Source organism: Euleptes europaea, chromosome 2 (genome assembly GCF_029931775.1).
Source record: "Euleptes europaea isolate rEulEur1 chromosome 2, rEulEur1.hap1, whole genome shotgun sequence".
Classification (NCBI taxonomy): domain Eukaryota; kingdom Metazoa; phylum Chordata; class Lepidosauria; order Squamata; family Sphaerodactylidae; genus Euleptes; species Euleptes europaea.
Window position 1 is genome coordinate 121,580,121 of NC_079313.1, and position 25,981 is coordinate 121,606,101.

The 25,981-nt window shown below is 44.9% G+C and overlaps 1 protein-coding gene across 1 annotated transcript in view; it reads left to right on the forward strand.

Annotated features, from left to right (window-relative positions):
* Positions 1–20,508, forward strand: part of TSHZ2 (teashirt zinc finger homeobox 2) — a 251,732-nt gene extending 231,224 nt beyond the window's left edge. Inside the window, exon 2 of the mRNA XM_056845219.1 lies at positions 17,383–20,508. Within this exon, the coding sequence (XP_056701197.1) occupies positions 17,383–20,456 (3,074 nt within the window). The 3' untranslated portion in view covers positions 20,457–20,508. The remainder of the gene's footprint in view (positions 1–17,382) is intronic.
* The last annotated feature ends 5,473 nt before the right edge of the window (positions 20,509–25,981 follow it).

Here is a 25,981-nt window from a genome sequence, read left to right on the forward strand (position 1 = left end):
CCTTCCAATCCATCATACTTTGCAAAATCCTGAAGGAATTTTTCTCCACTTAGCAAATCAGCTGGGATAATGTGCAGACATGGTCTTTCCCGGGGGTTATTCGAAGCCTTGAAATGCTGTGACTCCCGATGAAATGAAAAACATGCATCAGTTCTAGAGAATGCTTTCCCCCCCTTCCTGCTCCCATTACCTTGCCCCGAATGTGCAGCAGATATGGTACAGCAATTACCTTTAAATAAATAATTTCATTACGAGCTCGAGAATGGGTTTTTTGTTTTGGGGTATGGCTAAATTTGGCTGAGGTTCAGTATAGCCCCCGTCTACAATTCTTGGTTTGCCTCAGTGCCAAAGGTAGTGGTGCTGCTTCTAATTATGAGTTACCTCTTCCAAAACTGAGCTTGGAAACTGGTACAATTCCCACACCTTTCCTTTCACAGCACAGCCTCGATCCCTTCCTCAGCAGTCCTCCATTAATCCGCTTGTCACATGCCACCACGTTTCAGTTTCGCCGTAAATCGAGCGGGCCGGTTGCATTTCAAGCATTTTTTCTTTCTGAAAGTGAGCGTAAATGGAGATCGAGAGGGGTTGTGATCTGGGAAAGACCTTGTGGCAGAGGGTCAGTGGAAAGAAATCCCTTTTTGACCGTTCTGATTCCTTGATGGACGGGAAGGCAGCCCGGCATGGCATAACCCGATCTTGTCAGGTCTCAGAAGCTAAGCGAGGGTCGGTATTTGGATGGGAGACCACCACAGAAGACTCTGCAGAAGAAGGCCATGGCATTCACTTGAATGCCCCTTTCTGGAATTACTTTAAGTTTGTTGTGACTTGACAGCATTTACCTACGTGAAATCCTTGTTGGCTACCCACCCACCTGGATTATTTTCCCTGCTGAGACTGAAGTGTCAGGAGGAGGGCCTTGCTTTCCCCTCAGCATCTCTAATGGCTCTCCTCAGATGACAATACAAGTGATAGTGGGAGAGCTCTTTATCCTCATAGCTCTTCCCTGGTGCTACTTACAGGCAAAGTCGGCAAGTCATAGAGATGGAAGAGGCTTAGAAGCCAGCTAGTCCAACCCCCTGCTCAATGCACAAAATGCAAAGCTAGAACATTCCTGTCAGATAGTTGTTCGGAGTCTGCTTGATAACCTCCAATGAGGGAACATCATGACCGCCAACCCCAGCTGGGTAAGTAGTTCCACGGTTGAACTGCTCTTACTCTTAGCAATTTTCTCCTGATGTTCTGTTGAAATCTGCCCTTCTGTAACTCAAGCCCATTAGATCTAATCTTGCCTTCTGTAGTATCAGAGAGGAAGTCTTACTTGCCTCCTTCAGCATGACAGCCCTTGCGATAGCTGAAGAGTGCAATCTTGTCTCCCCTTGGTGGTAGCATCTGAGCCAGATGAGGTCCACTTGCCAACCCAGAAGAGAAGATGCTACAGCATTGCTGGTGGCACGATGATGTCACTTCCAGCCATGCTAGAAGTGACATCATCGCATCAGGACACCAGTGATTGTCCTCCCCATTTTTCACAAGCTGCCCAGCTGGCCAGGGGAGGGAGACCTGAAGTGGGAACCTGGCAATCCTGTTCCTGACCAAGAAAAGAAGGCCTGTATGAACCTATCTGGTTTAACTTCCTCAGCACAGGTGTACTTCTTCCTCACAGCTCAGGACTCTATTATGACTTTTCAGTTATGGCTGAGCCCGGTATTATGAGTGCTCTTCTCGTTTGAAGGCCGTCAGTGACATTGGCACCATGACTATAGTTAAACTGTGGAACTCCCTGCCCCAGGAATTGGTGATGGCTGCCAACTTGGAAGGCTTTAAGAGAGGAGTGCACATGTTCATGGAGGAGAGGGCTACTAGTCATGATGCATACCCTAGTATCAGTGGAGCATGACTATTATCTTAGGTGCCGTGGAACACAGGCAGGATGGTGCTGCTGCAGTCGTCTTCTTTGTGGGCTTCCTAGAGGCTCCTGGTTGGCCACTGTGTGAACAGACTGCTGGACTTGATGAACCTTGGCTTTTCTTATGTTCCTGTGTTCTTATGACTGTTGTGGTTACTTGTCTATGATGGCTGTTTGAGGACTTTTCTAGGCTGGTGTTTTGTTTGGCACTTCTTTCTCCCCACAGACATCCCCTTTTCTGGATTTCCCTTGCTTCGCTGGAACTTCCATCATTTTGATCAATGCCATCATGGACTCTTCTGACATCATTTCACTCTTGGCCATTTTGCTGTTCCTTGTGGGTTCCAACAGAAAATAAATTCACAGACAAAAGATGGTATGCAGAAGAGCTAGGTGAAGAAACCTCCCTCTGGGCCATTTCACATTTAAAGAAAATCCTTTTTGATTTGATTTCTACTCTGTGGTTTTCTTCCTTTGATTTATTGGCTGTTGTTTATACTCTCACTGATCACTTTCTTATTACTTTCACACTTCCATCCATTTCAGTTTGTGCTCCTTCTGGAGTGATTTCTTATACCGCCCCTGCCACCTGCTCTATCCTGATGAATGGATCCCTCAAACTGTTGATCTTGACCTGGCATGGTCTCTTCTGCAGGATATAAATGATGCCACCACAGACATATAATGATGCCTTAATAAACAACATCCCGAGTGCGTCTGCTCCATTTCAAGAAGCACCATGCTTGAAATTCAGGAGTCACAACAGGATTCTGTTGAAGGGAAGGCAATGAACTGGAAGGGACAGAAATTGGAACTGTGTTTGGGGGTGGGGGAAACTGACACACAAATATTTATCTCTCAATGAACATATGAGGATATAGAGAAATGTGCAAGTCCTTCTTTTGCAAGGGGTAAATTCTGCTCTAGTTCTCCTTTAAATTTTTTAAAAATATTATCAATGAAAGATCCTTTCAGAAACATATGGAGGATGTTTGAGGAGGCCATGGCTCAGTGGGTAGAACATCTGACTGGGATGCAGAAGGTCCCAGATTCAATCCCCAGCATCTCCAGTTAAGGGGACTAGGCAAGTAGGTGATGCCTGAGACCCTGGAGAGCCGCTGCTGGTCTGAGTAGACAATACTGACTTTGATGGACCAAGGGTCTGATTCAGTATAAGGCAGCTTCATGTGTTCAACATATGTTTCCTGGTTTTTTAAAAATCTTACCATCACCATAAACGAATGGCATGGATATAATTTCAGAGCTGTGACTGTTGGGTGGGTGGAGCTGGTTGTAGTGCTTAAGAGTCTCAGATAAAAAGTGTCAGGCTTAAGTTTAGCAGGACCTATTTACAGGCGTTAATCCCAGGACTGCATGCCTGACCTAGATCTCAAAGAACAGTAGCTTGTGCGGTACAAACATGTGACTATCTCGACTGTACTCTTTTAGAGTGCCTTGGGAAGTTTGCATCATTGAATGTTCCACGATGAACATCCCTGCATATAGAAAACTAGCTCGGCAGTGAAAAAGCTAGTTAGAAACTCTCCTCTATAGAATAGTAGATTTCTTTGCATAGGAACCTTTTTGACAAGGAGCAGCAATCAAGTGCCTGCCACTGCCCCCTCCTGCCTAACATGTAGTTCAGATATAAGTTTGCTGCTTCATTGGCTGATTGTAGCATCTGGGCTTGTTGGAGTAGGAAAAGAGGCATGCACAGAAGCAGACTGCATGCATTGGCCTGAAATCGCACAAGGATGTTTTGACTTGTCACCTATGCTATGGAAGGGCTTCTGCACCATTAAGAGTTGCATGATAGGGTTAAACACTGCTAAATAACACATTCATCAGATGCAGCTTTCCCTGGAATAAGCATGCGTGGTGTAGAGGTTAAGAGTAGTGGTTTGGAGCGGTGGACTCTAATCTGGAGAACCGGGCTGGTTTCCCCACTCCTACACACGAAGCCCTATGGGGATCCTTGGGCTAGTCACAGTTCTCTTCGAACTCTCTCATCCTCACCTATCTCACAAGGTCAGATGTTGTGGGGAGGGGAAGGGAGGGTGTTTGTAAGCCGCTTTGAGACTCCTTAAAGGTAGAGAAAAATCGGCATATAAAAACCAAACCTTCTTCTTCATGTACCTGTAAGGCAACATATCACATGTTGAGTTCCTGCCAATCACATCGCTATAAAAAGCAGAATTTCGTGGGGGGTGGGGGATGGGACCAAGGTGGAAATTCAAAGGATGCTGTCCTAATGAATTGTCAATTGCTGATGTACCATGGGCTTTAATGGGCTGTGGACTGCTCCTTGAAATGACCTTTGCGATTATTGATTTTCTTCCTCACTCCCAGAGATCATATTTGTTATTTCTTCCCCACTGCTACAAGAAAAGCCCCTGAGCCTTGTTCCTCTGCCGCCTCACAAATTGATTGGCTCGTGCCAAATTCTATGCGATAAAACATGGGGTGGCGATTTGAAGCAGGACAGGGTACAGCATCGCTTCACGTGAACTCTCCCTGGAGAATTCCCCGAGCCACCGGACCTGAGAGGTAGATAGGGTGGCCAGGTGGGTGGTTTTGGCAAGCAATTGCTTCCCACTGCCTCCCCCCCAACAGTCACCCAACAGTTGAGCCAGTGTAGTGGAGTGGTTAAAGTGTCAGACTACCATCTGGGAAAGCCAGGTTTAAATCCCCACTCTGCCATGGAAGCTTGCTGAGTGGCCTTGGGCCAGTCACACACTCTTGGCTGAGCCTACCTCACAGGGTTGTTGTGAGGTTAAAATGGAGGAGAATGATGTAAGCCCCTTTGGGTCCCCGATGGGGAGAAAGGCAGGGTATAAATGAAGAAAATAAGTAAATAGTAGGCAGGAGTCAAGAGGTAACATTTTTGCTAGCGTGGAAAGAGTGGCAGAGGGAAGCATTACCTGTGGAATTCTGCCCATCAACAACTGTTAAAGGTGCAGGACCATTACCCAAGAATAACAAGGCACCCTGAAGTATTGGCTTTAGAAGCAATTACTGGCCTCTTCAGCCTTCAACATTAGCCAGAATGGTGATGAGTTCTTTCCCCATATCACTGGATGACAAGTAACCCAAACTAGATCCTTTTATCTAGAAATACTAGGCTTGGCTTCCGGGTTGGAGTTGGACCACATCATGCATTATTAGCAAATCAGTCACTGATGGGGGGGGGGGGGAGAGAGAAGGAAGTCTTAATTTTGCCAGACTAAATGTCTGAGCATACACTTGGCTTAGGCTCTGTCCTTTCCATAATATCAGCTCGATTCTGTGTGACTCAAGGAATGACACTGTACATGTGGCAACTATACGTTGGAGGCAAATGTTTTTTGACCTTTCCCATCTCTGGCCAGTGTTGCAAAGATGGAGTGATGTAGAACAAAGATTTTCTGACAGACTAATAATAAGAGAGAATATCCTCGCCAGCTGCTCGTTACAAGGTCTCTCCTAAATGCCAGAATCTCCTCTGTTTGTCTTCAAACAATCCCGGGAACCTAAATCACCGCGGTAAACATGGATGGAAAGAGACAGAACAGTTCAAAAGTCTTCCCCCTCATCTCTGGGCATTTCCTCTTTAAACAGAGTTTGATAGCGATATTGTTTCTTAAAAACAATATGACCTCATTTGTAAAGCAATGCTCACACTAAACTAGTCAGCTGTTAAATATGCCTAGCACTGTGCATTAAGGAAGGAGCTTAAACCAGAATTTCAATTATTTTCTGGACACATTTAAAATTATAATACTTTACCGAGCTGGTGTTATAGTTCATCCAAATTACTCACAAAGTATCGTATCAATCTCTCACAACTGCTTATTGCTTACAGATCTGAGAAGTTAGTTGAAGAAAGACCCCGGCCGGCGTAATGACCTTCATGCTGGCTTCGTGGTTTGATAGCCAGACGCATATAACTGCGGAAACCTAATGGTCAAAAGTCAGCGTTTGCAGGCTATAACGTTGAGCAGGAAATGAAAGCAGGTTCATTTGGACCGCCGTTTCTTTGGTATATTCCTGAAAGGAAAAGGAGAAAGAGAGAAGCAGTAAAATATACCAGAATGAAATTAAATAAATTGGGTGGGAGAAGTTCAGCAATAGAGTGGCTTCAGAGATCCAGCATGGTGTAGTGGTTAAGAGTGGTGGACTCTAATCTGGAGAACCGGGTTTGATTCCCTACTCCTCCACATGAGCAGCAGACTGTAATCCAGAGAACCAGGTTTGATTCCCCACTCCTCCACATGAAGCCTGCTGGGTGACCTTGGGCTAGCCACAGTTCACTCCAAACTCTCTCAGCTCCACCTACCTCACAAGATGTCTGTTGTGGGGAGAGGAAGGGAAAATAATTGTAAGGCAGATTTCTTCTCCTTAAAAGGTAGAGAAAACCGGCATATAAAAAACAAATCTTCTCCTCCTCCTCCTCCTCCTCATTGCTGGCTATTGCACTGTTGTTGTGCTATAGCAGTAGTTTGCAGTTGGGTGGACCACACAGTCTAAATTGCTATAGCAAAATAATAGTGCAGTAGCTAATGACGTGTGGATGCTCCCGTGCTGGTGGAAAGTGCTGTCAAGTCACAGCCAACTTATGGTGACCCCGTAGGGTTGTCAAGGCAAGAGAAGAACAGAGGTGGTTTGCCATTGCCTGCCTCTGCGTAGTGACCCTGGACTTCCATGGTGGTCTTCCATCCAAGTACTAACCAGCGCCAATCCTGCTTAGTTTCCAAGATCTGACGAGAGTGGCCATCCGGGTCAGTGCAGATGCAGCCATAAAACAGGAATTAAAAAGTCATGCTGCGATCCCACATACAAATATCAGGCACTGTCCATTTCAAGCAGTTCATCAAAGTTATTGTTGCATTGACTCGCATGGCTGAGAATGAGTGCTTGGGACTAGGGGTCTCGAATGGTACCAGCCTCCAATATGCCATTTTTCATCACCTATGTTTCCTCCATGCAGAGGTGGAGGTAGGGTTGCCAGCCTCCAGGTGGTGGCTGGAGATATCCTGCTATTACAACTGATCTCCAGGTGATATAAATCAGTTCCCCTGGAGAAAATGGACGTTTTGGGAATTGGACTCTATGGCATTGAAGTCCCTCCCCTCTCCAAACCCCACCCTCCTCAGACTCCACTCCCAAAATCTCCAGGTATTTCCCAACCCGAAGCTGGCAACCCTAGGAGGAGGAGAGAAGTGCGCCAATCACATGCAGATTATCAGTTGCTTTATGTACACTGTACTCTAGTCAACAGGAAGGTGGCCAACATGGAAAAGAATGATGAGTACATGGCTAAATACATTGCTGAATGAGAATGTAGCCAAACCTGAAAGCGAAGATGACCTTACAGTGAAATCCCATAGTGCAATCCAGTCTTAGCCCATTGTAATCAGTGGGTTTAGATTAGAGCAACTGTCCTTAGGATTGCAGGGTTAATATTGGAAAGCACCTTTGCTTCTTTTAAAACATATGCACATTTTTTCTGCAGCGGGAGCCTGAATCTGTTTGAGGTTGGGTGGTTCTGGTCGACCTGTGGAGAGTCAAATATGCACGGCTATTTCCCTCGCGGTCACCCCTCCGACAACGCTGGGTCTTTGCTTTGATTATGCATGCCATTTCCAATTGTCAGAGGTTTCCTTGCTCTCCCTGTGCGTTATGCCCACGTTTTGAAATTCAAGATAAAACAGGTCTCTGAAAACGTGGGGAAACGCAGGGGGAGAGTGAGGCGACCTCTGACAGTCGGAAACGGCATGCGTAATCAAAGCAAAGATCTGAAGTCCTCCAAGGAGTGAAGGCGAGGGAAACAGCCATGCATAAAAGGCCAAAGTTGAATGCTGATCCAGTGCCTGACATGCTGGTATATGAGGCAAGTGGTAAAGCCAGGATCCAAACATTTGTGAAGAATGAATATTGGCCATTCCAGAATTCTATGACTTTCGTCACTACTAAGTATCTAAAAAGGCCATGAAGAATGTATATAGTAATGATAATACTACTATTTACCATGCATATGAAGTATTCAGGACTCCTTACAACTAGGGTTGCCAACCTCCAGGTACTAGCTGGAAATCTCCTGCTATTTCAACTGATCTTCAGCCAATTAGTCCATCTGGATAAAAGGGCCACTTGGACTCTATGGCATTGAAGTCCCTCCCCTCCCCAAAACCCGCCCTCCTCAGGATCTGTCCCAAAAACCTCCAGCCAATGGCGAAGAAGGACCTGGCAACCCTATTTACAACATTACTCAGTGAAGCTGGCCAGTACTATTATCTCTAAATTTGGGGGTGATAGGTGGGAGAGAGTCAATCCTAAAAGACAGTGGTTTTCCAAAGGCTACCAAACAATTTTCTGGGTGAGCTGGTTCTTGAACCAGCAATTTTCAGCTCCTTTTCCAGCTCCTTCTGCTATTAAGTCATATATATATTTTCACAACTGTTTTTTTTAATGGTTACGAATGACAATAATAAAGTTAAAAGTATTACGAAAGCAGCACCATCTAAAAGAAGTAATCTGAGACAAACCATATGTAAGCATTTTAATGAAATTGCGCCGAAGGTCAACACTGCTTGTTTCTCTAAGGTGAATAATGCAGTGTTGGGTAGAGATCTAATTTTAGAATAGGAAATGTCATGTCGTATGCAGAATTCTTGACTCTGATAAAGAGTCTCATGGAAAAAATGCTGATCTTTTACACTGTGTTATTGGACAGATTCCTTTGCAAAGAATCCAGGTTGGGTTGTTTTTTTTTCATTTGTAAATATTCTCAAACCAGGTGAATGTGACGCAAAGCTTCACTCGGCCATTCCAGATGTCCACAAGAAAGCACCTATTCTGTGGCATCCCTTCAAAGAGCCAGTGTGGTCTAGTGTTTAAGAGCGGTGGTTTGGAGAGGTGGACTCTGATCTGGAGAACCAAGTTTGATTCCCCTCTCCTCCACATGAGCGGCAGAGACTAATCTGGTGAACTGGATTTGTTTCCCCACTCCTACACATGAAGCCAGCTGGGTGACCTTGGGCTAGTCACAGTTCTCTTAGAGCTCTCTCAGCGTCACCTACCTCACAAAGGGTCTGTTGTGGGGAGAGGAAGGGAAGGAGATTGTAAGCCGATTCTTCCTTAAGTGGCAGAGAAAGTCGGCATATGAAAACTAACTCCTCTTCTTCTTTTCTCTGTGCACAGCCAAAACACGTAAATGTTCATAATCATCATCCTTGGCCTTTTTATTGTTTAACGGAGAAAAGCCTTCCGTCGCTTGTAAGAGAGCTTCCCGGCCTTACAACAGCAAACAAATTCTTCAGAAGCATCTTTAATTATTCATTTGGCTCTACTGTTTTTTTATGCTACTTTTCATAAATGTTAATCTTTATTATTGCCTAAGTGGGGGGGGGGGGGGGGTTGGAGGAAAAAGAAATACCTGTTATTAAATGACCTATCATCCTGACATGAATAAATGTTGGTAGCTATTTGTTTTCCCATCTGCAGGGGTTTTTTTTTTTGGTACAGTTTCTATCAAACTGAAAGGTATTTTTTTAGTAGCTGCTTATTTTAAATGTACAAAACCCTTGTGTGTAATTCCATTAGCTGCCCTACAGCATTGCAATCTACAGTTTCCCTGAGGCTGTTGTGAAATATTGATGAAATCCTTGCTTTTGTGGCTTCCTCTGATACACTAAACAGTTGTCTGATGTTAGTTGAACTTGAATGGATCTGTTCAGAGCTATATCAGCAACGACTTCAAAGGATGTTAGGCTGTTACGGGGGTTTTTTAGTTTTTTTTTTTTAACAAACTGAAGTTTCAAAGCCGTACCATGTGGTACTCTAAAAACACATACACAGAGGCGCGCACACCAAGTTCATATCAAACACACCAGACTACTAGCAATCTAATGGCTGGAGTTAGTATTACACACATACATTTACATACATGTCTGCATTATACACACATACACAGACACCAATGGTCTTTACATAACTTTAACTTGTATGCAGACGTAAAATGACCCCCTCTTTTTCTTGATGGCACACCTGGGGGGGGGGAATCCTGTCTTAAATAAATACTTTAGTTTTTCTTTTATTTAATATATGTATTGCCATGCCTGTGGAATGATATAGTATAGCCCGATCTTATCAGATCTTGGAAACTAAGCAGTGTCGGTACTTGGATGGGAGACCATCAAGGAAGATTCTGCAGAGAAAGGCACTGGGAAACCACTAGCTTAATCACTACCTTGAAAGCCCTATGGCAGGGGTATCAAACATATGGCCTGTGGGTCGGATCCAGCCCCTTGAGAGCTCTTATCCAGCCCGCGAGCCAGCCAAGACAGCCACCCTCCCCCCCCCCACTCCCGATCTGGACTGGCGAGGCATGGCCCAGCCTGACTACGTGACATTCATGTCATATCTGGCCCTCGTAATGAATGAGTTCGACACCCCTGCCGTATGGGGTTGCCATAAATTGGCTGCAACGTCTAGGTGGGTCTGAAGTCCTCCCAGAATTATAACTGTTCTCCAGTCTGCAAAGATCAGTTCTCCTGGCAGGGGGTGGGGGATGGCAGGGTGGACTCAATGGTACAACATTCCTGCTGAGTTTCCTCGCCTCCCAAAACTCCACCCTTCCTAGGCATTGCCCCCAAATCTCCAGGAATTTCCCAAACTGGAGTTGGCAACCCTAGGAATCCAGAATGGCAGCCATCCAGAAGGCCTGAGTACAAGCTGCAACAGAATGAACCCTAGAGAGGGGAGGCACGGAGAGGAAGGACAGTTGTATGGAATGACTGTGGGTGTTGCCTTAGAAAAGAGGAGAGCAAGGGAGGAGGAGGAGGAAGAGGAAGAAGAAGAAGAGTTGGTTTTTATATGCTGACTTTCTCTACCATTTAAGGAGGAATCAAACTGGCTTACAGTCACCTTCCCCTCTCCACAACAGACGCCCTGTGAGGTAGGTGGTGCGGAGAGTTACTTGCCCAAGGTCACCCAGCTGGCTTCATGTGTAGGGGTGGGGAAACAAATCCAGTTGACAAGATTAGCATCCGCCACTCACGTGAAGGAGTGGGGGATCAAACCCGGTTCTCCAGATCAGAGTCCACCGCCCTAAACTATGCGAAACAGGATGCTGGAGTAGATGGACCACTGGTCTGATCCAGCGGGGCTCTTCTTACGTTCTTGTATTATGCAAAACAATATTACGGAGAAACCCCTCACCCCAAGTTCCAGCGGTGGGAAATCTGTTCACCTAGACTTTGGGCTATCGTCTTGATCTGATCTGTGGGGTTAAAGAAAACAGGGTTCCTTTGGAAAGGAAATGATTTGCTGGCGGGAGCTGATGAAACCTTATTGATCAAGCCAATTGCTGATGCACTGGCGCAGGCAGGCAGGCTGCCAGCCATCATGTTTTCTTGGACATGATTGTCCAGGGCAGCTGCATAGTTTGTGGCTCCCAGATATTGCCTGGAGGCTCCCCCTTGTGGTGAACGAGCCGACTCTCTTTGGCACAAGCGGAAGCTGCGAGTTTTCCTCAGCACTGTTCAGCCTGCTGGAGGATGCCGTGAAAAGGAAACCGTGGTGGGAAAGAGAGCAAAGTAACCGCTGCCGTTCAGAGCCGTTGCATGCTTGGGATCCCCACAGAATTGCTGGACTTGAGCACAACTGGTGTCGCTGGGGTATGGACGAGGATTAGGATGTGCCGGGCATGCAAAGTGTTATGACAGTACCAGTGATAAAGATAATGTTATTTAAATAGCAAAGATTGTGCATGGTGCCCGAAGAAAACAAGCAAGACCCGTTTCTGCACTGAGGGCCTTTCCATTGAAATGGGAAGGGGGGGAAGAGAGAAAAGAGGAAAATGCACAAATGTTTTTTCCACGTAAACTTTGCTTTTGTTCATGCATAACTTTAACTGAACATTGGAGCCACCATAGAAAGCAAATGTTTAAGAAATGAATTTATCTGCCACCACTGAATGGTTTAAAGTTAACATATAAAGAAGCAGCGACATGAACTTCATGCACCTACATTTTTATATAATGCGTCCAAATATTCAGATATGAAATGATAAATAAGCTTTGTTTTACTTCTACTGTGGATCACAAAGAGACACTTCGGCTGCAATCCTAAGGAAAGGGGAAGCTCCTTAGGAGCTGGCGTGACCCCCACACTGGCATCAGTGCCCATTTAACCCATGATAAGGGGCACTTACACCGACACGGGTGGCATCGGTGCGAGGCCTGGACGTTGGCGCTGCCTCCTGGCAGCATTCCATTGGTGCAAATCCCCCTCACCCGTGTCCTTGGAGGCATTCCCGGGGCATTCCTGGGGGCAGAGCTGCCTTTAGGCCAGCTTCCTGACCCCTTTCACCCCAGAAACACCCCCTCACGCCGCAGCATTCCTACAACACATTTTTGGTGGCACAGCCTCAATTTAGTCTACGGGGGCATTTTCCTATTATTTATTTTTGAAGTGGCTTTAATTTTCTTTTCGGCAGCTAGGAAGACTCTCTGGTGGTGTGGCTGCACCACAGTCGCCCCCATCTATCCACACACACACCCCTTGGATTGCTCTGTAAATGCTATGGCATCCTTCACTTATTTTGGTAGGGAGGATTGCTGCATGAGGAATCTGCAGTGGTAGTGTGCATAATGGATGCTTTGGTGGTTTAACCCTAGTATATCCAAAGGGCGTTTGCCACTAGGACTCTAGAGTTAAAATGTGTGTTTTTTTTAAATGCCAGGACTAATTTATCTTTTTCTGCCGCTCTCCAAAAAAAGGGGGAGTGGGGAGGAAAAGGACAAAAAAAAAATGAGATGAATCTGCAAACCAGGAACTAAAACAAAGCCAGGTTAGGAGTTGCCTTTGGAATAGCTAATGCCGTTAGACATTTTCAAGAGAAAACAAGAAGAAGTGGTCATTATCCATTATCTGCATGAAATATTTTAAAGAAAGAAAACAGTCTTTTGCCAAAAAAAAGAGAGAAAAGAGCAACACAAAAGAAGTTTAGAGTTCCTTCCAGGAAACAAAGGAACCAAGATCACTTCCAAGCACTGCAAGATTGCTTTCATGGTTATTTTAAGGGAATTTAGGCTTACATGAATGAAACAAGCATGTTGATAGCTTTCCATGTATTTGCGCTGTTATTTCGGACAATGCTTCACTGTCCCTTTTCTGGTCCCAACCTAAATTTTCCGGACTTGGAAAGAGGACTGTATTTGATGAAATCTTGCTATATTTGGAAAAAGAGAGTATATCTTGCAGAAAATAGCATTCAGTGGTGTAAAAGCTAACAGCCAAAAAGGTGCATTTAAAATAAAGATGAAGGGGAAAGTGGTTTTACTCATTAAAAATTCCAAAATGAAAGGGTATACACTCAGCCTACAATCCATTTCAAATAAAGTACTCTGTTTTAAGCTGATTCATAGTCTCTCCCAATGACCTATTTTGCCAAGGCAAATGTCTCAGACATGAAAGCCTGTGTGGTATAGTGGTTAGGGTCCCGAATTAGGATCTGGGAGACCCAGGTTCGCATCCCCTCTCTGCTACGGTAGCTCTTTGGTTGTCCTTGGACTGGTAATTTTCTCATCCATAGGTTATGGATGAGAACAAATGGAGGAGGGGAGAATTGTGCTTTAAGTCACGTTAGGTCCCCATGGAAGAGAAAGAGAAGAAGAAGAGTTGGTTTTTATACCCCAGTTTTCTCCACCTTTTTTAAGGAGATTCAAACCGGCTTACAATCTTCTTCCTTCCTCTCCCCACAACAGACATGTGAGGTATGTGGGGCTGAGAGAGTTTGGAGTGAAAGGTGACTAGCCCAAGGTCACCCAGCAGGCTTCATGTGTAGGAGTGGGGAATCAAACCTGGTTCACCAGATTAGAGTCCACCACTCCTAACCACTACACCATGCTGGCTGTCCATAGCAACAACATAAAATTAACAGTACTGGTCAGCCATTGAGAGCATTACAGGGGTATCCATGGTGTACTGTGTTTTTTTTAAAATACAGCAACCCTTAGCACATCCATAAGTGTAATCCATATGTGGAAGAGTATTACTTTATTATTTATTTAAATATTTATATCCCCTTTTTCTCTCCAACAGAGACCCAAAGCAGGTTACAGTGGGGGTCTCCCTTCTTCCACTTTACCCCCTCAACAGCAGCTCAGCTCAGTCTGAGAGAGAGAGAGAGAGAGAGAGAGAGAGAGAGAGAGAGAGAGAGAGAGAGAGAGCATTTGGCCCAAGTAGGGTTGCCATCCTCCTGGTGGTATACAATACCAGAAGGGGAGTGGTACTTGACACACATATACATAAAGTACCACTGATGCACTGAATATAATAGATTGTGTGGTTTCAAAAACATGATTTCCAACAAATGATTCAAGTTATATAAGAAAACAATTTATACAAGTTGCAACAATCTGTGCAAGTTTACAAGGTTTCGCGAACCTTATCCTTGTTTCACTAATTGCATTAGCTTTATCAAAAGTCTGTTGCTGCTGTACAGGAAAATCTTGACTTTCTGATTTTGCTCCTGTTGCTTTCAAACAGAATTTAAAACAAAAATTACATACATGAATACATTGACCCCTTAAAACTTAACATCAGTCGGTATGAATTTACTGTAACACAATTTTAACTTACCCAAGCAGATTAATTATATATATGGCCGCTTTGTATTCTATGGCATTATACCACATTGAAGCCCCTCCCCAAAGCCCACCCTGCTCAGGCTCCACCCCCAAAATCTTCAGGTATTTCCCAACCCAGAGCTGGCAACCCTAGGCTCAAGGTCACTCAGCCCGCTTACATGGCAGAGGGAGGTTCAAAACTGGGTCTCCCAGATCCTAGTCCAGCCCGCTAACCCATACACCACACTGGCTTCTTTCTACATCTGGATTGTCCTTGCTTGATCAAGACATTTGTGTGCAATAAACTGATTGCGCCGGATGCCCCTAATTTATGACACCCACAATGGCAGCCAGACAAGGGTTGTCACCGATATGCGTGACATATGTAGATTTTTAAAAAAATATGTATGCCGCCATACCAGAACCTCTTCTGCTAATCAAGCATTCCAATGAATTAATCTTCTGCATTTCAATTTATAGGAAGATTTGCATACGGACGGAAACCTTCTTAAGGAAATCACCAGCCCCATGCACATTCATTAAACACCCCCCAACTGTCTGTCTGCATTTCAAGGACTTGGCTTTCTCACGTAAAGTGCCCAACGCAAATGAAATTGTTTAAGGAAGGCAGCGGTTTAAAATATATAGCAGTCAACTATGACATTTTGAAAACATTATTCCAGTGGACTTCACCAGTTCTTGTGTGCGTTTGGGATGATGCTTCCCAGTCCGGTGCCTCCCCACTTTTTGAGATTGTCTCTGTTTATAGTGCCGACAAACAGTCTGTTCCAAAAAAAGGGGGGGGGGGAAGGACTTCTCAGCATGAGTTCCTCTTCTGTAAAGGTTATAGTAAACATGTCAAAGCTTAATTAAGCAGAAAATTTTATCTGTGGGGTGGGCGAGGGGGGTGGTAGCCGGCTGATACATTTGCTTCTATCCATCGGTCTGTTGATGAGAACAAAGACTATCGCAAGGGAAACGCTTGGTAGTGGTAAGAATGAGGCTATGTTTGGTGGTGGAACGTTTGGTAGTGTTTGGTATGCCGTTAAGTGGGAAGACTATGTTTGGTAGTGGTAAGAATGAGGCTCAAGCGTAAGGTTGCCAGCCTTCAGGTGATTGCTGGAGATCTCCCGCTATTACAGCTGATCTCCAGGTGATGAAGAAGAAGAAGAAGAAGAAGAAGAAGAAGAAGAAGAAGAAGAGTTGGCTTTTATATGCCGACTTTCTCTACCACTTAAGGCAGAATCAAACCGGCTTACAATCACCTTTCCTTCCCCTCCCCACAATAGACACCCTGTGAGGTAGGTGGGGCTGAGAGATTTCTTAATAGAGCTGTGACTAGCCCAAGGTCACACAGCTGGCTTCGTGTGGCGGAGTGGGGAAACAAATCCAGTTCACCAGATTAGCCTCGGCCGCTCATGTGGAGGAGCGGGGAATTAGACCTGGTTCTCCAGGTCAGAGTCCACTGCTCCAAACCACTGCTCTTAACCACTACACCATGCTGGCTCCCCTGGAGAAAATGGCCACTTTGGTTCCCCTGGAGATCAGTTCCCCTGGAGAAAATGGCCATTTTGGCAATTGGACTCTATGGTGTTGAAGTCCTTCCCCTCTCCAAACTCCTCCCTCGTCAGACTCCACCCCCAAAATCTCCAGGTATTTTCCAACCCAGAGCTGGCAGCACTACTTAAGCATAACTAGCTTATTGTCTTGGAACACAAGAAGCACAAAAACTGTTTCAAAGTTGTTGTTTCTGCATGTGGGGTGGGGATTTCAAAGTTGTTGTTTCTGTGCATTGACTGCAAAGTTTATGCCTTCTCTGCAAAAATGTCAGTGTGCCCTAAAAGAAATATTTCCTGTTTCTTTGATAGCTTTGGTAGTACATGATTTAAAAAAAAAAAAAACCCCGATGAGATAATCTGTACGGTATTAGAGGAAATAGTCTTCCTGTTGGCCAATTTACATTTTCAAAGTGTTCTTATTAAGATTTGTGGTTCCTCGGGTTAAGGGAGTTTTGTGCTCTCAAGATGTTCTATCTGTGAACTTAGACAGATCATGAGAGGGAGGGCAGGAAGGGTTGCGTCAGTGTTTGGCTCTCATGGCCCTTTCTTACATGCCCAGGGTAATGCCGATCGCCACTTTGAGGTCAGGAAGCAATTTTCCTCCAGGCCAGATAGGCCAGGGATCCTGGAGGATTTTATTTTTTGCCATCTCCTGGGCCTGGAGTAGGGGTCACTGGGGGGGAGGGGAGGAAATTGTGAATTTCCTGCATTGTGCAGTGGGTGGGACTAGATGACCCTGGCGATCCCTTCCAACTCTATGATTCTATGTGATGTGCACTTAGTACATTGGTCGGGTTTCTCATGAGTAAGCCATCAGGATTGCATTCTGTAGCTAGTTTGTGAGCATTCTGAAATGCTTTGCTTAGCCCATCAAACAGCGTCATATTCCCGGACCTGCATAGTCTGCAGAAGCAAGAAAATTAGGGCAAGATGTTTCACTCCTTTGCCAGTTGTCATTTTCTGGAGCTGGATAATATCCATTTGATCACATCATTTTAATGGGACTTAAAATGGTCTCACAGATTAATTTTATCACTATTCTATTAAGGGATGGTTAGCACTTCCCTATTGCGACAGGAAAATTATTAACTCGGAATCTCTAGAAGTTACAAAGAATTATGATCATCTGCCAACAAAAAAAAAACTGGCAAGCCTCACCAGCTTTTTTTACATCTTGTGCTAACAATCTATAAAGTAGAAGGTTAAAGTGAAATCCTGTAGGGAAAGCAAATGCCAGATCTAGAGAAATGAACGTATAAAAACACTTCTCTAAACTGATATTTCACATATTGACATTCCTTTTCAGGTTATGCCCAAGAAGACGACCTGAAAGACGATGAAGACATAAAAGAGGAAGAAGAGGATGACAACGAGAGCAATTCAACCGCTCATCTTCAGGGCAGCAATGACCCGGGTACGGACGAAGAACACGACGTGGGCCCTGATCCGAAAGGAAGCTTTAGCTACCAGAATTCTCCAGTAAGTCATATCTCCAACCAGGATGTTGAAAACGAATCACTGTTAAGTGATGCTAGCGACCAGGTGGCAGACATCAAAACCCTTTGCTCCAGAGAGACCCAGGACCCCAAAGCCAATGCCCAGCCCAAACTTCCCAGCGAAGCACATAGCTGCATGGATAAAATGACAGCAGTTTATGCCAACATCCTTTCAGACTCCTATTGGACAGGCTTAGGGTTAGGACTCAAGCTGTCCAATTCCGAGAAGAGGGGGTGTGACCACAGAAACGGAGCAAGCAAAAGCGAGTTCGATTGGCATCAGGACGCCTTGACCAAAAGCCTGCAGCAGAGTTTACCCACCAGGCCAGTCTCCAAACCAAACCTTTTCAGCTCTGTGCAGCTCTACAGGCAGAGCAGCAAAATGTGCGGGACTGTATTCACGGGCGCCAGTCGATTCAGGTGCCGGCAGTGCAGCGCTGCCTACGATACCTTGGTGGAGCTCACGGTCCATATGAACGAGAGTGGTCATTACCAAGACGACAACCATAAAAAGGACAAGCACAGGCCTACGAGCTACTCCAAGCCCCGAAAAAGGGCCTTCCAGGACATGGATAAAGAAGACGCCCAGAAAGTTTTAAAATGCATGTTCTGTGGTGACTCCTTTGATTCCCTTCAAGACCTAAGCGTTCACATGATCAAAACAAAACACTACCAAAAAGTGCCTTTGAAGGAGCCAGTCCCTACCATTTCTTCCAAAATGGTGACTCCCACGAAGAAACGTGTCTTCGACGTCAACAGGCCTTGCTCCCCTGACTCTACCACTGGGTCGTTTGCAGACCCCTTTTCTTCTCAGAAGAATGCCAACCTGCAGCTGTCCTCGAACAATCGCTACGGTTACCAGAACGGTGCCAGCTACACGTGGCAGTTCGAAGCGTGCAAATCGCAGATTTTGAAGTGTATGGAGTGCGGGAGCTCCCACGATACCTTGCAGCAGCTTACGACGCACATGATGGTCACGGGGCACTTCCTGAAAGTCACAAGCTCAGCCTCGAAGAAAGGGAAACAACTTGTTTTGGACCCCCTGGCTGTGGAGAAAATGCAGTCGCTGTCTGAGGCACCGGCTGGTGACACCCCGCTTTCGAAACCTTCCAGTAACGTAGCTACAGAGCCTGTGGCCCCTCCTTCAGAGCTGAAAAAAGAAAGCAAGCAAAATAAACCTGAGGAGACAAACAAAGATGAGAAAGCAGTAAAGAACGAAGACTACGAAGACACCCTTCAGAAACCAATGGATCCTACAATGAAGTACCAGTATCTGAGAGAGGAAGATTTAGAAGATGCTTCGAAAGGCGGTGGAGACATTTTAAAATCTTTAGAAAATACAGTCACTACAGCGATCAATAAAGCTCAAAATGGAGCACCCAGTTGGAGTGCATATCCTAGCATCCATGCAGCTTATCAGCTCTCCGAAGGATCCAAACCTTCCCTACCGGTAGGGTCCCAAGTTCTCCAAGTCAGGCCAACTGTTACAAATAAGCTGAGGCCTATTGCCCCCAAATGGAAAGTGATGCCTCTGGTCCCGGTCTCAACCAACATGGGCCAGTGCACTCAAGTGAAGAAGGAAGCAGATGCCAAAAAGGAAGTGCAAAAGGACTATGTTAAAGAGGGGAACAAAGTGGATACTACCCCAAACAGCCATAATGAAGGAGAAACCCTCCCACAAGATGAAGCATGTATAGAACCCAAAAGGTCCAATCCAAGTCCCTTGAAGGAGGAGGACACAGCAATAGAAGATGAGGAGAAAGAAAAATCAAAAACGATGGAGCCAGCAACATTGTCTCTCAGTAATGGGTGTGCTGCCCCTAACCACTCCTCCGACTTGCCTTGTTTAAACCCACTGAGCGCCCTGCAATCTGTGCTGAACAACCACTTGGGTAAAGCAAATGAGCCTTTGAGACCTCAGTCCAATTCCAGCCCCACTTCGAGTTCAGTCTCTGTGTTTCATAAGCCTAATTTAAACATGATGGAAAAGCCGGTTTTATCCCCTGCCCCAACGCCATCCAAATCTGCAGGGGTAACATCCAGGCGTTACGTGTTTGACAGCAACGACCAGCCAATAGACTTGACCAAATCTAAAAGCAAGAAAGAAGCATCTGCTCAATCACAATCTTGTACCTCCCCATCTCAGAAGCACGCACTATCCGACATTGCAGACATGGTCAAAGTGCTCCCCAAAGCTACGACACCAAAACCTGCTTCCTCGTCTAGGACCCCACCAGTGAAACTGGAATTGGACGTCCGGCGTTTCGAAGATGTCTCAGCAGAAGTCTCCACTTTACACAAAAGGAAGGGAAGGCAGTCCAACTGGAATCCTCAGCACCTCCTCATCTTGCAAGCTCAGTTTGCTTCCAGCCTCTTCCAGACATCGGAAGGTAAATATTTATTGTCAGATTTGGGCCCTCAAGAACGCATGCAGATCTCCAAATTCACCGGACTGTCCATGACTACCATCAGCCACTGGCTGGCCAATGTCAAGTACCAGCTCAGAAAAACCGGAGGGACGAAATTTTTGAAAAACATGGATAAAGGGCACCCCATCTTTTATTGCAGTGACTGTGCATCTCAGTTTAGAACCCCGGCGACGTACATCAGCCATTTAGAATCCCATCTAGGGTTCCAAATGAAAGACATGAACAAGTTGGCTGTGGAGCAGCAAACCAAGGTAGAGCAAGAAATCTCCAGAGTTTCAGTTCAGAGATCTCCCGAGACAATAGCTGGGGAAGAGGACACAGACTCTAAGTTCAAATGTAAGTTGTGCTCTCGGACATTTGTGAGCAAACACGCAGTAAAACTTCATCTAAGCAAAACACACAGCAAGTCACCAGAACACCATTCACAGTTTGTAGCAGAAGTGGATGAAGAATAACTCCTAAGGTATGCATGCCTTAACTGCACAGCGGGTTACAATGTTATGCTTGTAACAGGCGGGGGGGGGGGCTCCTAAAGCACTACTGCTGTTTGAAAAAACTATCATATGGGTCAAAGTTGCCAATTTCTTTTCGGGCAAAGACTGCTGCAGGGAAGGGAGACATTTAATGAGCGCACCTTCTCCCACAGCTCCATTCCCATGACACGCTTTTGTGCACTTCAGATGGTTAGGCTGCTATTTAAAGGGGCAGGAACCTCTGCTGGGAAAAGATTTGGCAACCTTGCTGGCTGTCGATTCCATGATCCGGCCTAGCTAACCCCACCCATTAACCTTGCATTTGAAAAGCAAAGCATGGTGGACACTCCAATGGCTTCTGTCGGCTGGTAATATTTTACGCTTCTCTGTCACCCTTTTCTCCCTAGTCTGCACATGCAAGCAGGAGGCACAGCAGCAAGTTGGATGAGGGTTCTGTGTATTTCCAGTGTCCAGTTTCAGACATGGGATTTATCTGTTTTATTATGATTCCCTTAAACTTTCTGTCTTAAAGCATTTCCGACTTCAAGTTCATTGCCCATTACTGAGAGTGCATCAGATACATTTTAGAGAACACTGTCCATCCACGCCGACAAATCACACACCTCTTACCTTATTTTGAGAAAACAGTATAGGGAAGGTCTATCGCACTGTGGGAGTACATATTTTGCGTCAGGTACTAGAACTGGGAAAGGCTGAGTGGAACTTCGACTGAGAGTAGATGCCAGTTAAGGTAAACAGCTCTAGGTTGTATGGACAAAAGGTCTTAGATTCCATGGTAAATTGACTCTAATGAAAGGCATTCCCGTCACCACAATGGGATTTCTTTCTCCCCCCTCCAGCTGCAGCCCAAAGAGATCTCTGAAATACTATTCCAGGGATACAAGGTATTCCAAGGAACAGCATGAAGTGGAGGGTCAGAGATCAGAATCAACAAATATGGATTTCCCCCCTGTTAGCTGACATTTATCATGGGATCCAAGCTAGTATAAAACAGTTTTGTATGCTCATAGGACATGGAAGAGTGGTTCTGGTCTCTTCCGAAAGGGAAATCTCTTTGAATGGGTCCCTAAAAGAGTGCAAAGAAGCAAAACCCTATTTAAGGATGTTACCCAAATAGCTATTGAAACTAAAACATACTGAGGTGAAAGGAGGAACCCCGACTGAAAGAGATAACTTGCAGCACCAGACATGTATCGGCAGGTTGGGAAATGGTACAAGCATGAAAAAGAAGCCACTTTAGATATTCCAAAGGAACCAAAGGAAGAAACATGAGCTGCTTTTTTGGGGTAATGTGTTTAACCAGTTTTCTATGTTCCGAACCGTTGAAAATGAAAACGAATTCCTAAAATATAGTTACAAGGTATAAAATAAAAGAGGAAAAATACTCCAATAAACACACTTGGGTTACATTTTCTTATATCTCTGGGTACCATGCAAAAGGGGGGAGGCACACAATCTCCAGAATACAAGGCCCAGAATCCCTGGGAGGGGAAGCACAAGCCACACTTTCTCTTCCTCCGCTTCCTTGGAACATCCAAAGTGGCTTGACTTAGGTTTCAGTGTCCAAATTTATGCCATGCTTATGGCAATAAGCCAACCTAAGCACTCACAGAGAGTCAAGGAACCCTTAAAGGGCACGGATATAGATAAGGGGCTTGTAGTCTTTCCACTAGATAATTTTGTCACCTATATTCCTATTCATAGTCTAGGACACCCTCCCCACAAATGACTTGAGCATCTGGGAATTTTTATTGGCTGCAGCTTGAACATTCCTAATCTGCAAAATGTGAATCTCTATAACTGTAAAACAGACCAAGTTACATGGAAAACCTGTATGTCAGTCATTGGTTATTTAGCGATTATCTGGCCTCATAGAATGATTTGTGGAATTTTATTTGTCACATATAAAAGTAATAAATTCCTTTGTCACATATAAAAGTACGCAAAAGTTGTGCTCTTTGCTTATTTTGCCAAATCTTGGCATTCTGTGCATCGTTTATTTGTTGTATTTGCCCCAAAGGAAGACTAGGGTTTCTTTCCCCCCCCATGTGTGCCGTCAAAAAGAGGGAGTTGTCTTATATTCTTATACAAGTTACAAGTACGTACTAGTAATTACTTTTTTAGGGTAGTCATCTTACATTCATCTTCCTTTCAGGTAAATATTGTATTTAAACAGTTTATTCCACAGTCTCCAGACGTTGACCCAAGTGGCATTCCTTCCCCCATATAATTGGAAGCATCATGTCAGCGTGCCACCTTTGGTGAGAAGCTCTGGAACTGTTCATGCATTCACATTTCACAATACTCAGAATTGTGCACAGAAGAGTGTGCCCCCTTCCCATTTGCTTGTCTTGATCGTTCATGGCCTCAGTTGTGTGGTCTCACACGCAATGTGACCTCCGTGCTTTCCAACTGAACTAACATCCGAGTCTTGTGCAGAGAAAAGTTTGAAATGTGGGGCAAGGAAGGGGGCAGCCAGAATCATGCTCTGTTGCACAACCAAAGCAACCAGATGTAAACCTGGCCAGGCCCAAAGTGATGTGGATAAGGTTACCAGGTCCCTCCTCACTACCAGCGGGAAGTTTTTGGGGCGGAGCCTGAGAAGGGCATGGTTTGGGGAGGGGAGGTACTTCAATGCCATAGAGTCCAATTGCCAAAAAGGCCATATGCTCCAGGTGAACTGATCTCTAGTGGCTGGAGATCAGTTGAATTAGCAGATCTCCATCTAGAACCTGGAGGTTGGCAACTCTAGATGTGGGGTTGCCAGCAAGGGTGCGTTCTCCTTCCTCCCCACTTCTTTCAAGAATAAAAGAAGGGAGCAGAGTTAGTCAGGGGCAGAGGGAAGACAGCCTAGATGGATTGTAGTACCTCTGTCACAATTCTGCCCAGAATTATGGGGCTCTTCCCCATTGCTTCTGGAAGGGTAACTCTCCCATCCCACAGAGCTATGGTTGCCAGGTCTCTCTTTGCCACCAGCGGGAGGTTTGGGGGGCGGAGCCTGAGGAGGGCAGGGTTTGGGGAGGGGAGGGACTTCAATGCCATAGAGTCCAATTGCCAAAGCGGCCATTTTCTCCAGGTGAACCGATCTCTATCTGCTGGAGATCAGTTGTAATAGCAGGAGATCTTTTGCTATTACCTGGAGGTTGGCAACCCTACACAGAGCAGAGATCAGAGAAATGCTGGTGGCTTCTCCCCAATACAAAGGACAGCGGGATATGAGCCCAAAGATGACAGTTTCTCAGGTGTGAATGGAGCAGTGCTTGCTTTCTTCCTCAATCCCCTGAAATGGCATGCCTGACTTGGTTAGTGTAAGTCATAGACATCTCTGATCTGTGTTTGAGCTGTAGCATTGAACAACGGCTACCAGGAAGCTGCTGAGAATGTTCTTCTGCTTGAGGGTGCTTAAACATAATATCTCCGACAGCAACGATAGTGTGGGAGGAAGATACAAACCAGGAAGTATTAAAGAGTTACTTCCTGGAGAGGGGTTTACAACCAACCATAATTATCTGAATGAGATTGCAGCTTTCTCCATGCTAGGGTTGCCAGGGTTGGGAAATACCTGGAGATTTTGGGAATGAAGCCTGGGGAGGGCAAGGTTTAGGAAGGATCTCAGCAGGGAATAATGTCATAGTGTCCACCCTTCAAAGCAGCCATTGTTTCCAGTCTGGATATTAATTGTAATAGCAGGAGATCTCCAGGTGCCACCTGGAGGTTGGCAAACCTACTCCATGCTAATTGTGCAAGATTCACAGTGAAGGCCCTGAGGAGGAAGGAGGTGTGGGCTGTGGAGAAATTTGAGCTCTACTTTGGATCATACACAAAACACGGTTTGCCAGTTGATCAGGTGAGAAGAACAGCCTTTAACCACAAAAATCAGCTGGCAAAGTTTTTCACAGTAGACCCTTGCCATTTGTAGGAGATCCAGTTCCAGGATCGCTATGAATGGCGAAATCCGTGAATATCGGGAGGCAGGGGACCTGCTGCCTCCCAGTAGCAACACAACCACATTTCCCACAAAATGTAACAATGTAATAATGATGGTGATTGACTGAAACCAAAAGCCAGGGTTCTCAGCCCAGAACCAAAGGTTGAGACAAAGGATTTTAAAAAATGATGTCATCACGGTAGTGAAAACAGGCTGGAGATGGTACAGTAATAACAACCAAGTGGTAACTAACTAGCATTTTATTCCGGTTTATCGCCTTTTCCTGCACTTTCCCAGACTCGGCATCCCTTGCTTTCATTTTCAGCACAAGAATGTTGTCAAGCTGCAGACCACAAATAAGTGGCATCGCGAGACACCACAGGGCAAGGGTCTCCCGTGTGCAGATGATCAGTGTCGCCTGCTAAGGGCAAGCTAAAGGTGTCTTTATGAGGATGGAAAGGCAGAGTATAAATTCTGTAAACAAAGGAGCAAAAAGCAGGGGCTAGGAAGAAAACAGTTGGCGACTGGCCGCAAACGGGAATCACCCTAAGCATTCTCCCCATTGATCTGCATAGTCCGAAGCTATAAATGAGTAGTGTTTTTACCGACTCTGGGATTTGGCTAAGTGGAGTGATTATAGTAGTAGTGCTATTGAGAAGATCCAAATGATGGCTTGCAGCTGCACAAGGGTCCCTTAGCAGAAAAGGTAATGATGCCGTCTTTGGACACTTATCTAGCAAAACAGAGTCATTAAAAAGCTAATAAAAAAAGCAATGAAAACACACTCAAAGTGAACTCATTTTAAATAGCTGGTTTCCGGTCATATAATTCGTTGCATTACTATAACCAGAGCATTTTTTAAATTCAAAAAGGTCCCTTAGTTCCCTCACGAGGACTAAGTTTGCACCTTTCTATTATTATTCCACAATTTAAAATTCCACATACTGGATGATTAAAAAAAAGTAAGAAAACAAAAATGGGGGAGCAGGTTAAAGGAAAAAAGAGCTTTGTAGCCTTGTTAAAAAAAATCAGACAAGATGTTTTTAAAAACACAGTGTTGATGTTTGCAAGTTTTATGCATATTAAATATATAGAGACAAACAAATAATTTGGGCGCTGGCCAGAAAAGGGCATCTGCTCGAATAGATGAAAACAACGATTTTTAAAGGCCTTACAGCTTAGGGCTTAAGAAACACTTGAGATGCAGCAGCTACGATATACCACCTCAGCTAAATATAAACAGATTCTTTCGTCAGAAGTTAATTGCAGTGTTATTTCTTATAAATACACTTAGGATGGCGGCCTTAGCATATAAAACAAACACCCAGCCCTTTTGCAGAACTTACATTCTTTAGCATTTGGGAGAAATGCGTGCAAAGTTAGATAAAACTGAAAAGAACAAGTCCTGGATTTCTTTCTTTAAAAAAAAATGACATCTCTACACTCAGTTGCCAAAATTACCCCCCGTGTAGCACTGAAAGAAGTTATTGTCTCCACTAATTTTTGGTACCCCAAACATATTAGTTACTTATTTGCTTCACAAGTATAATTGATATAT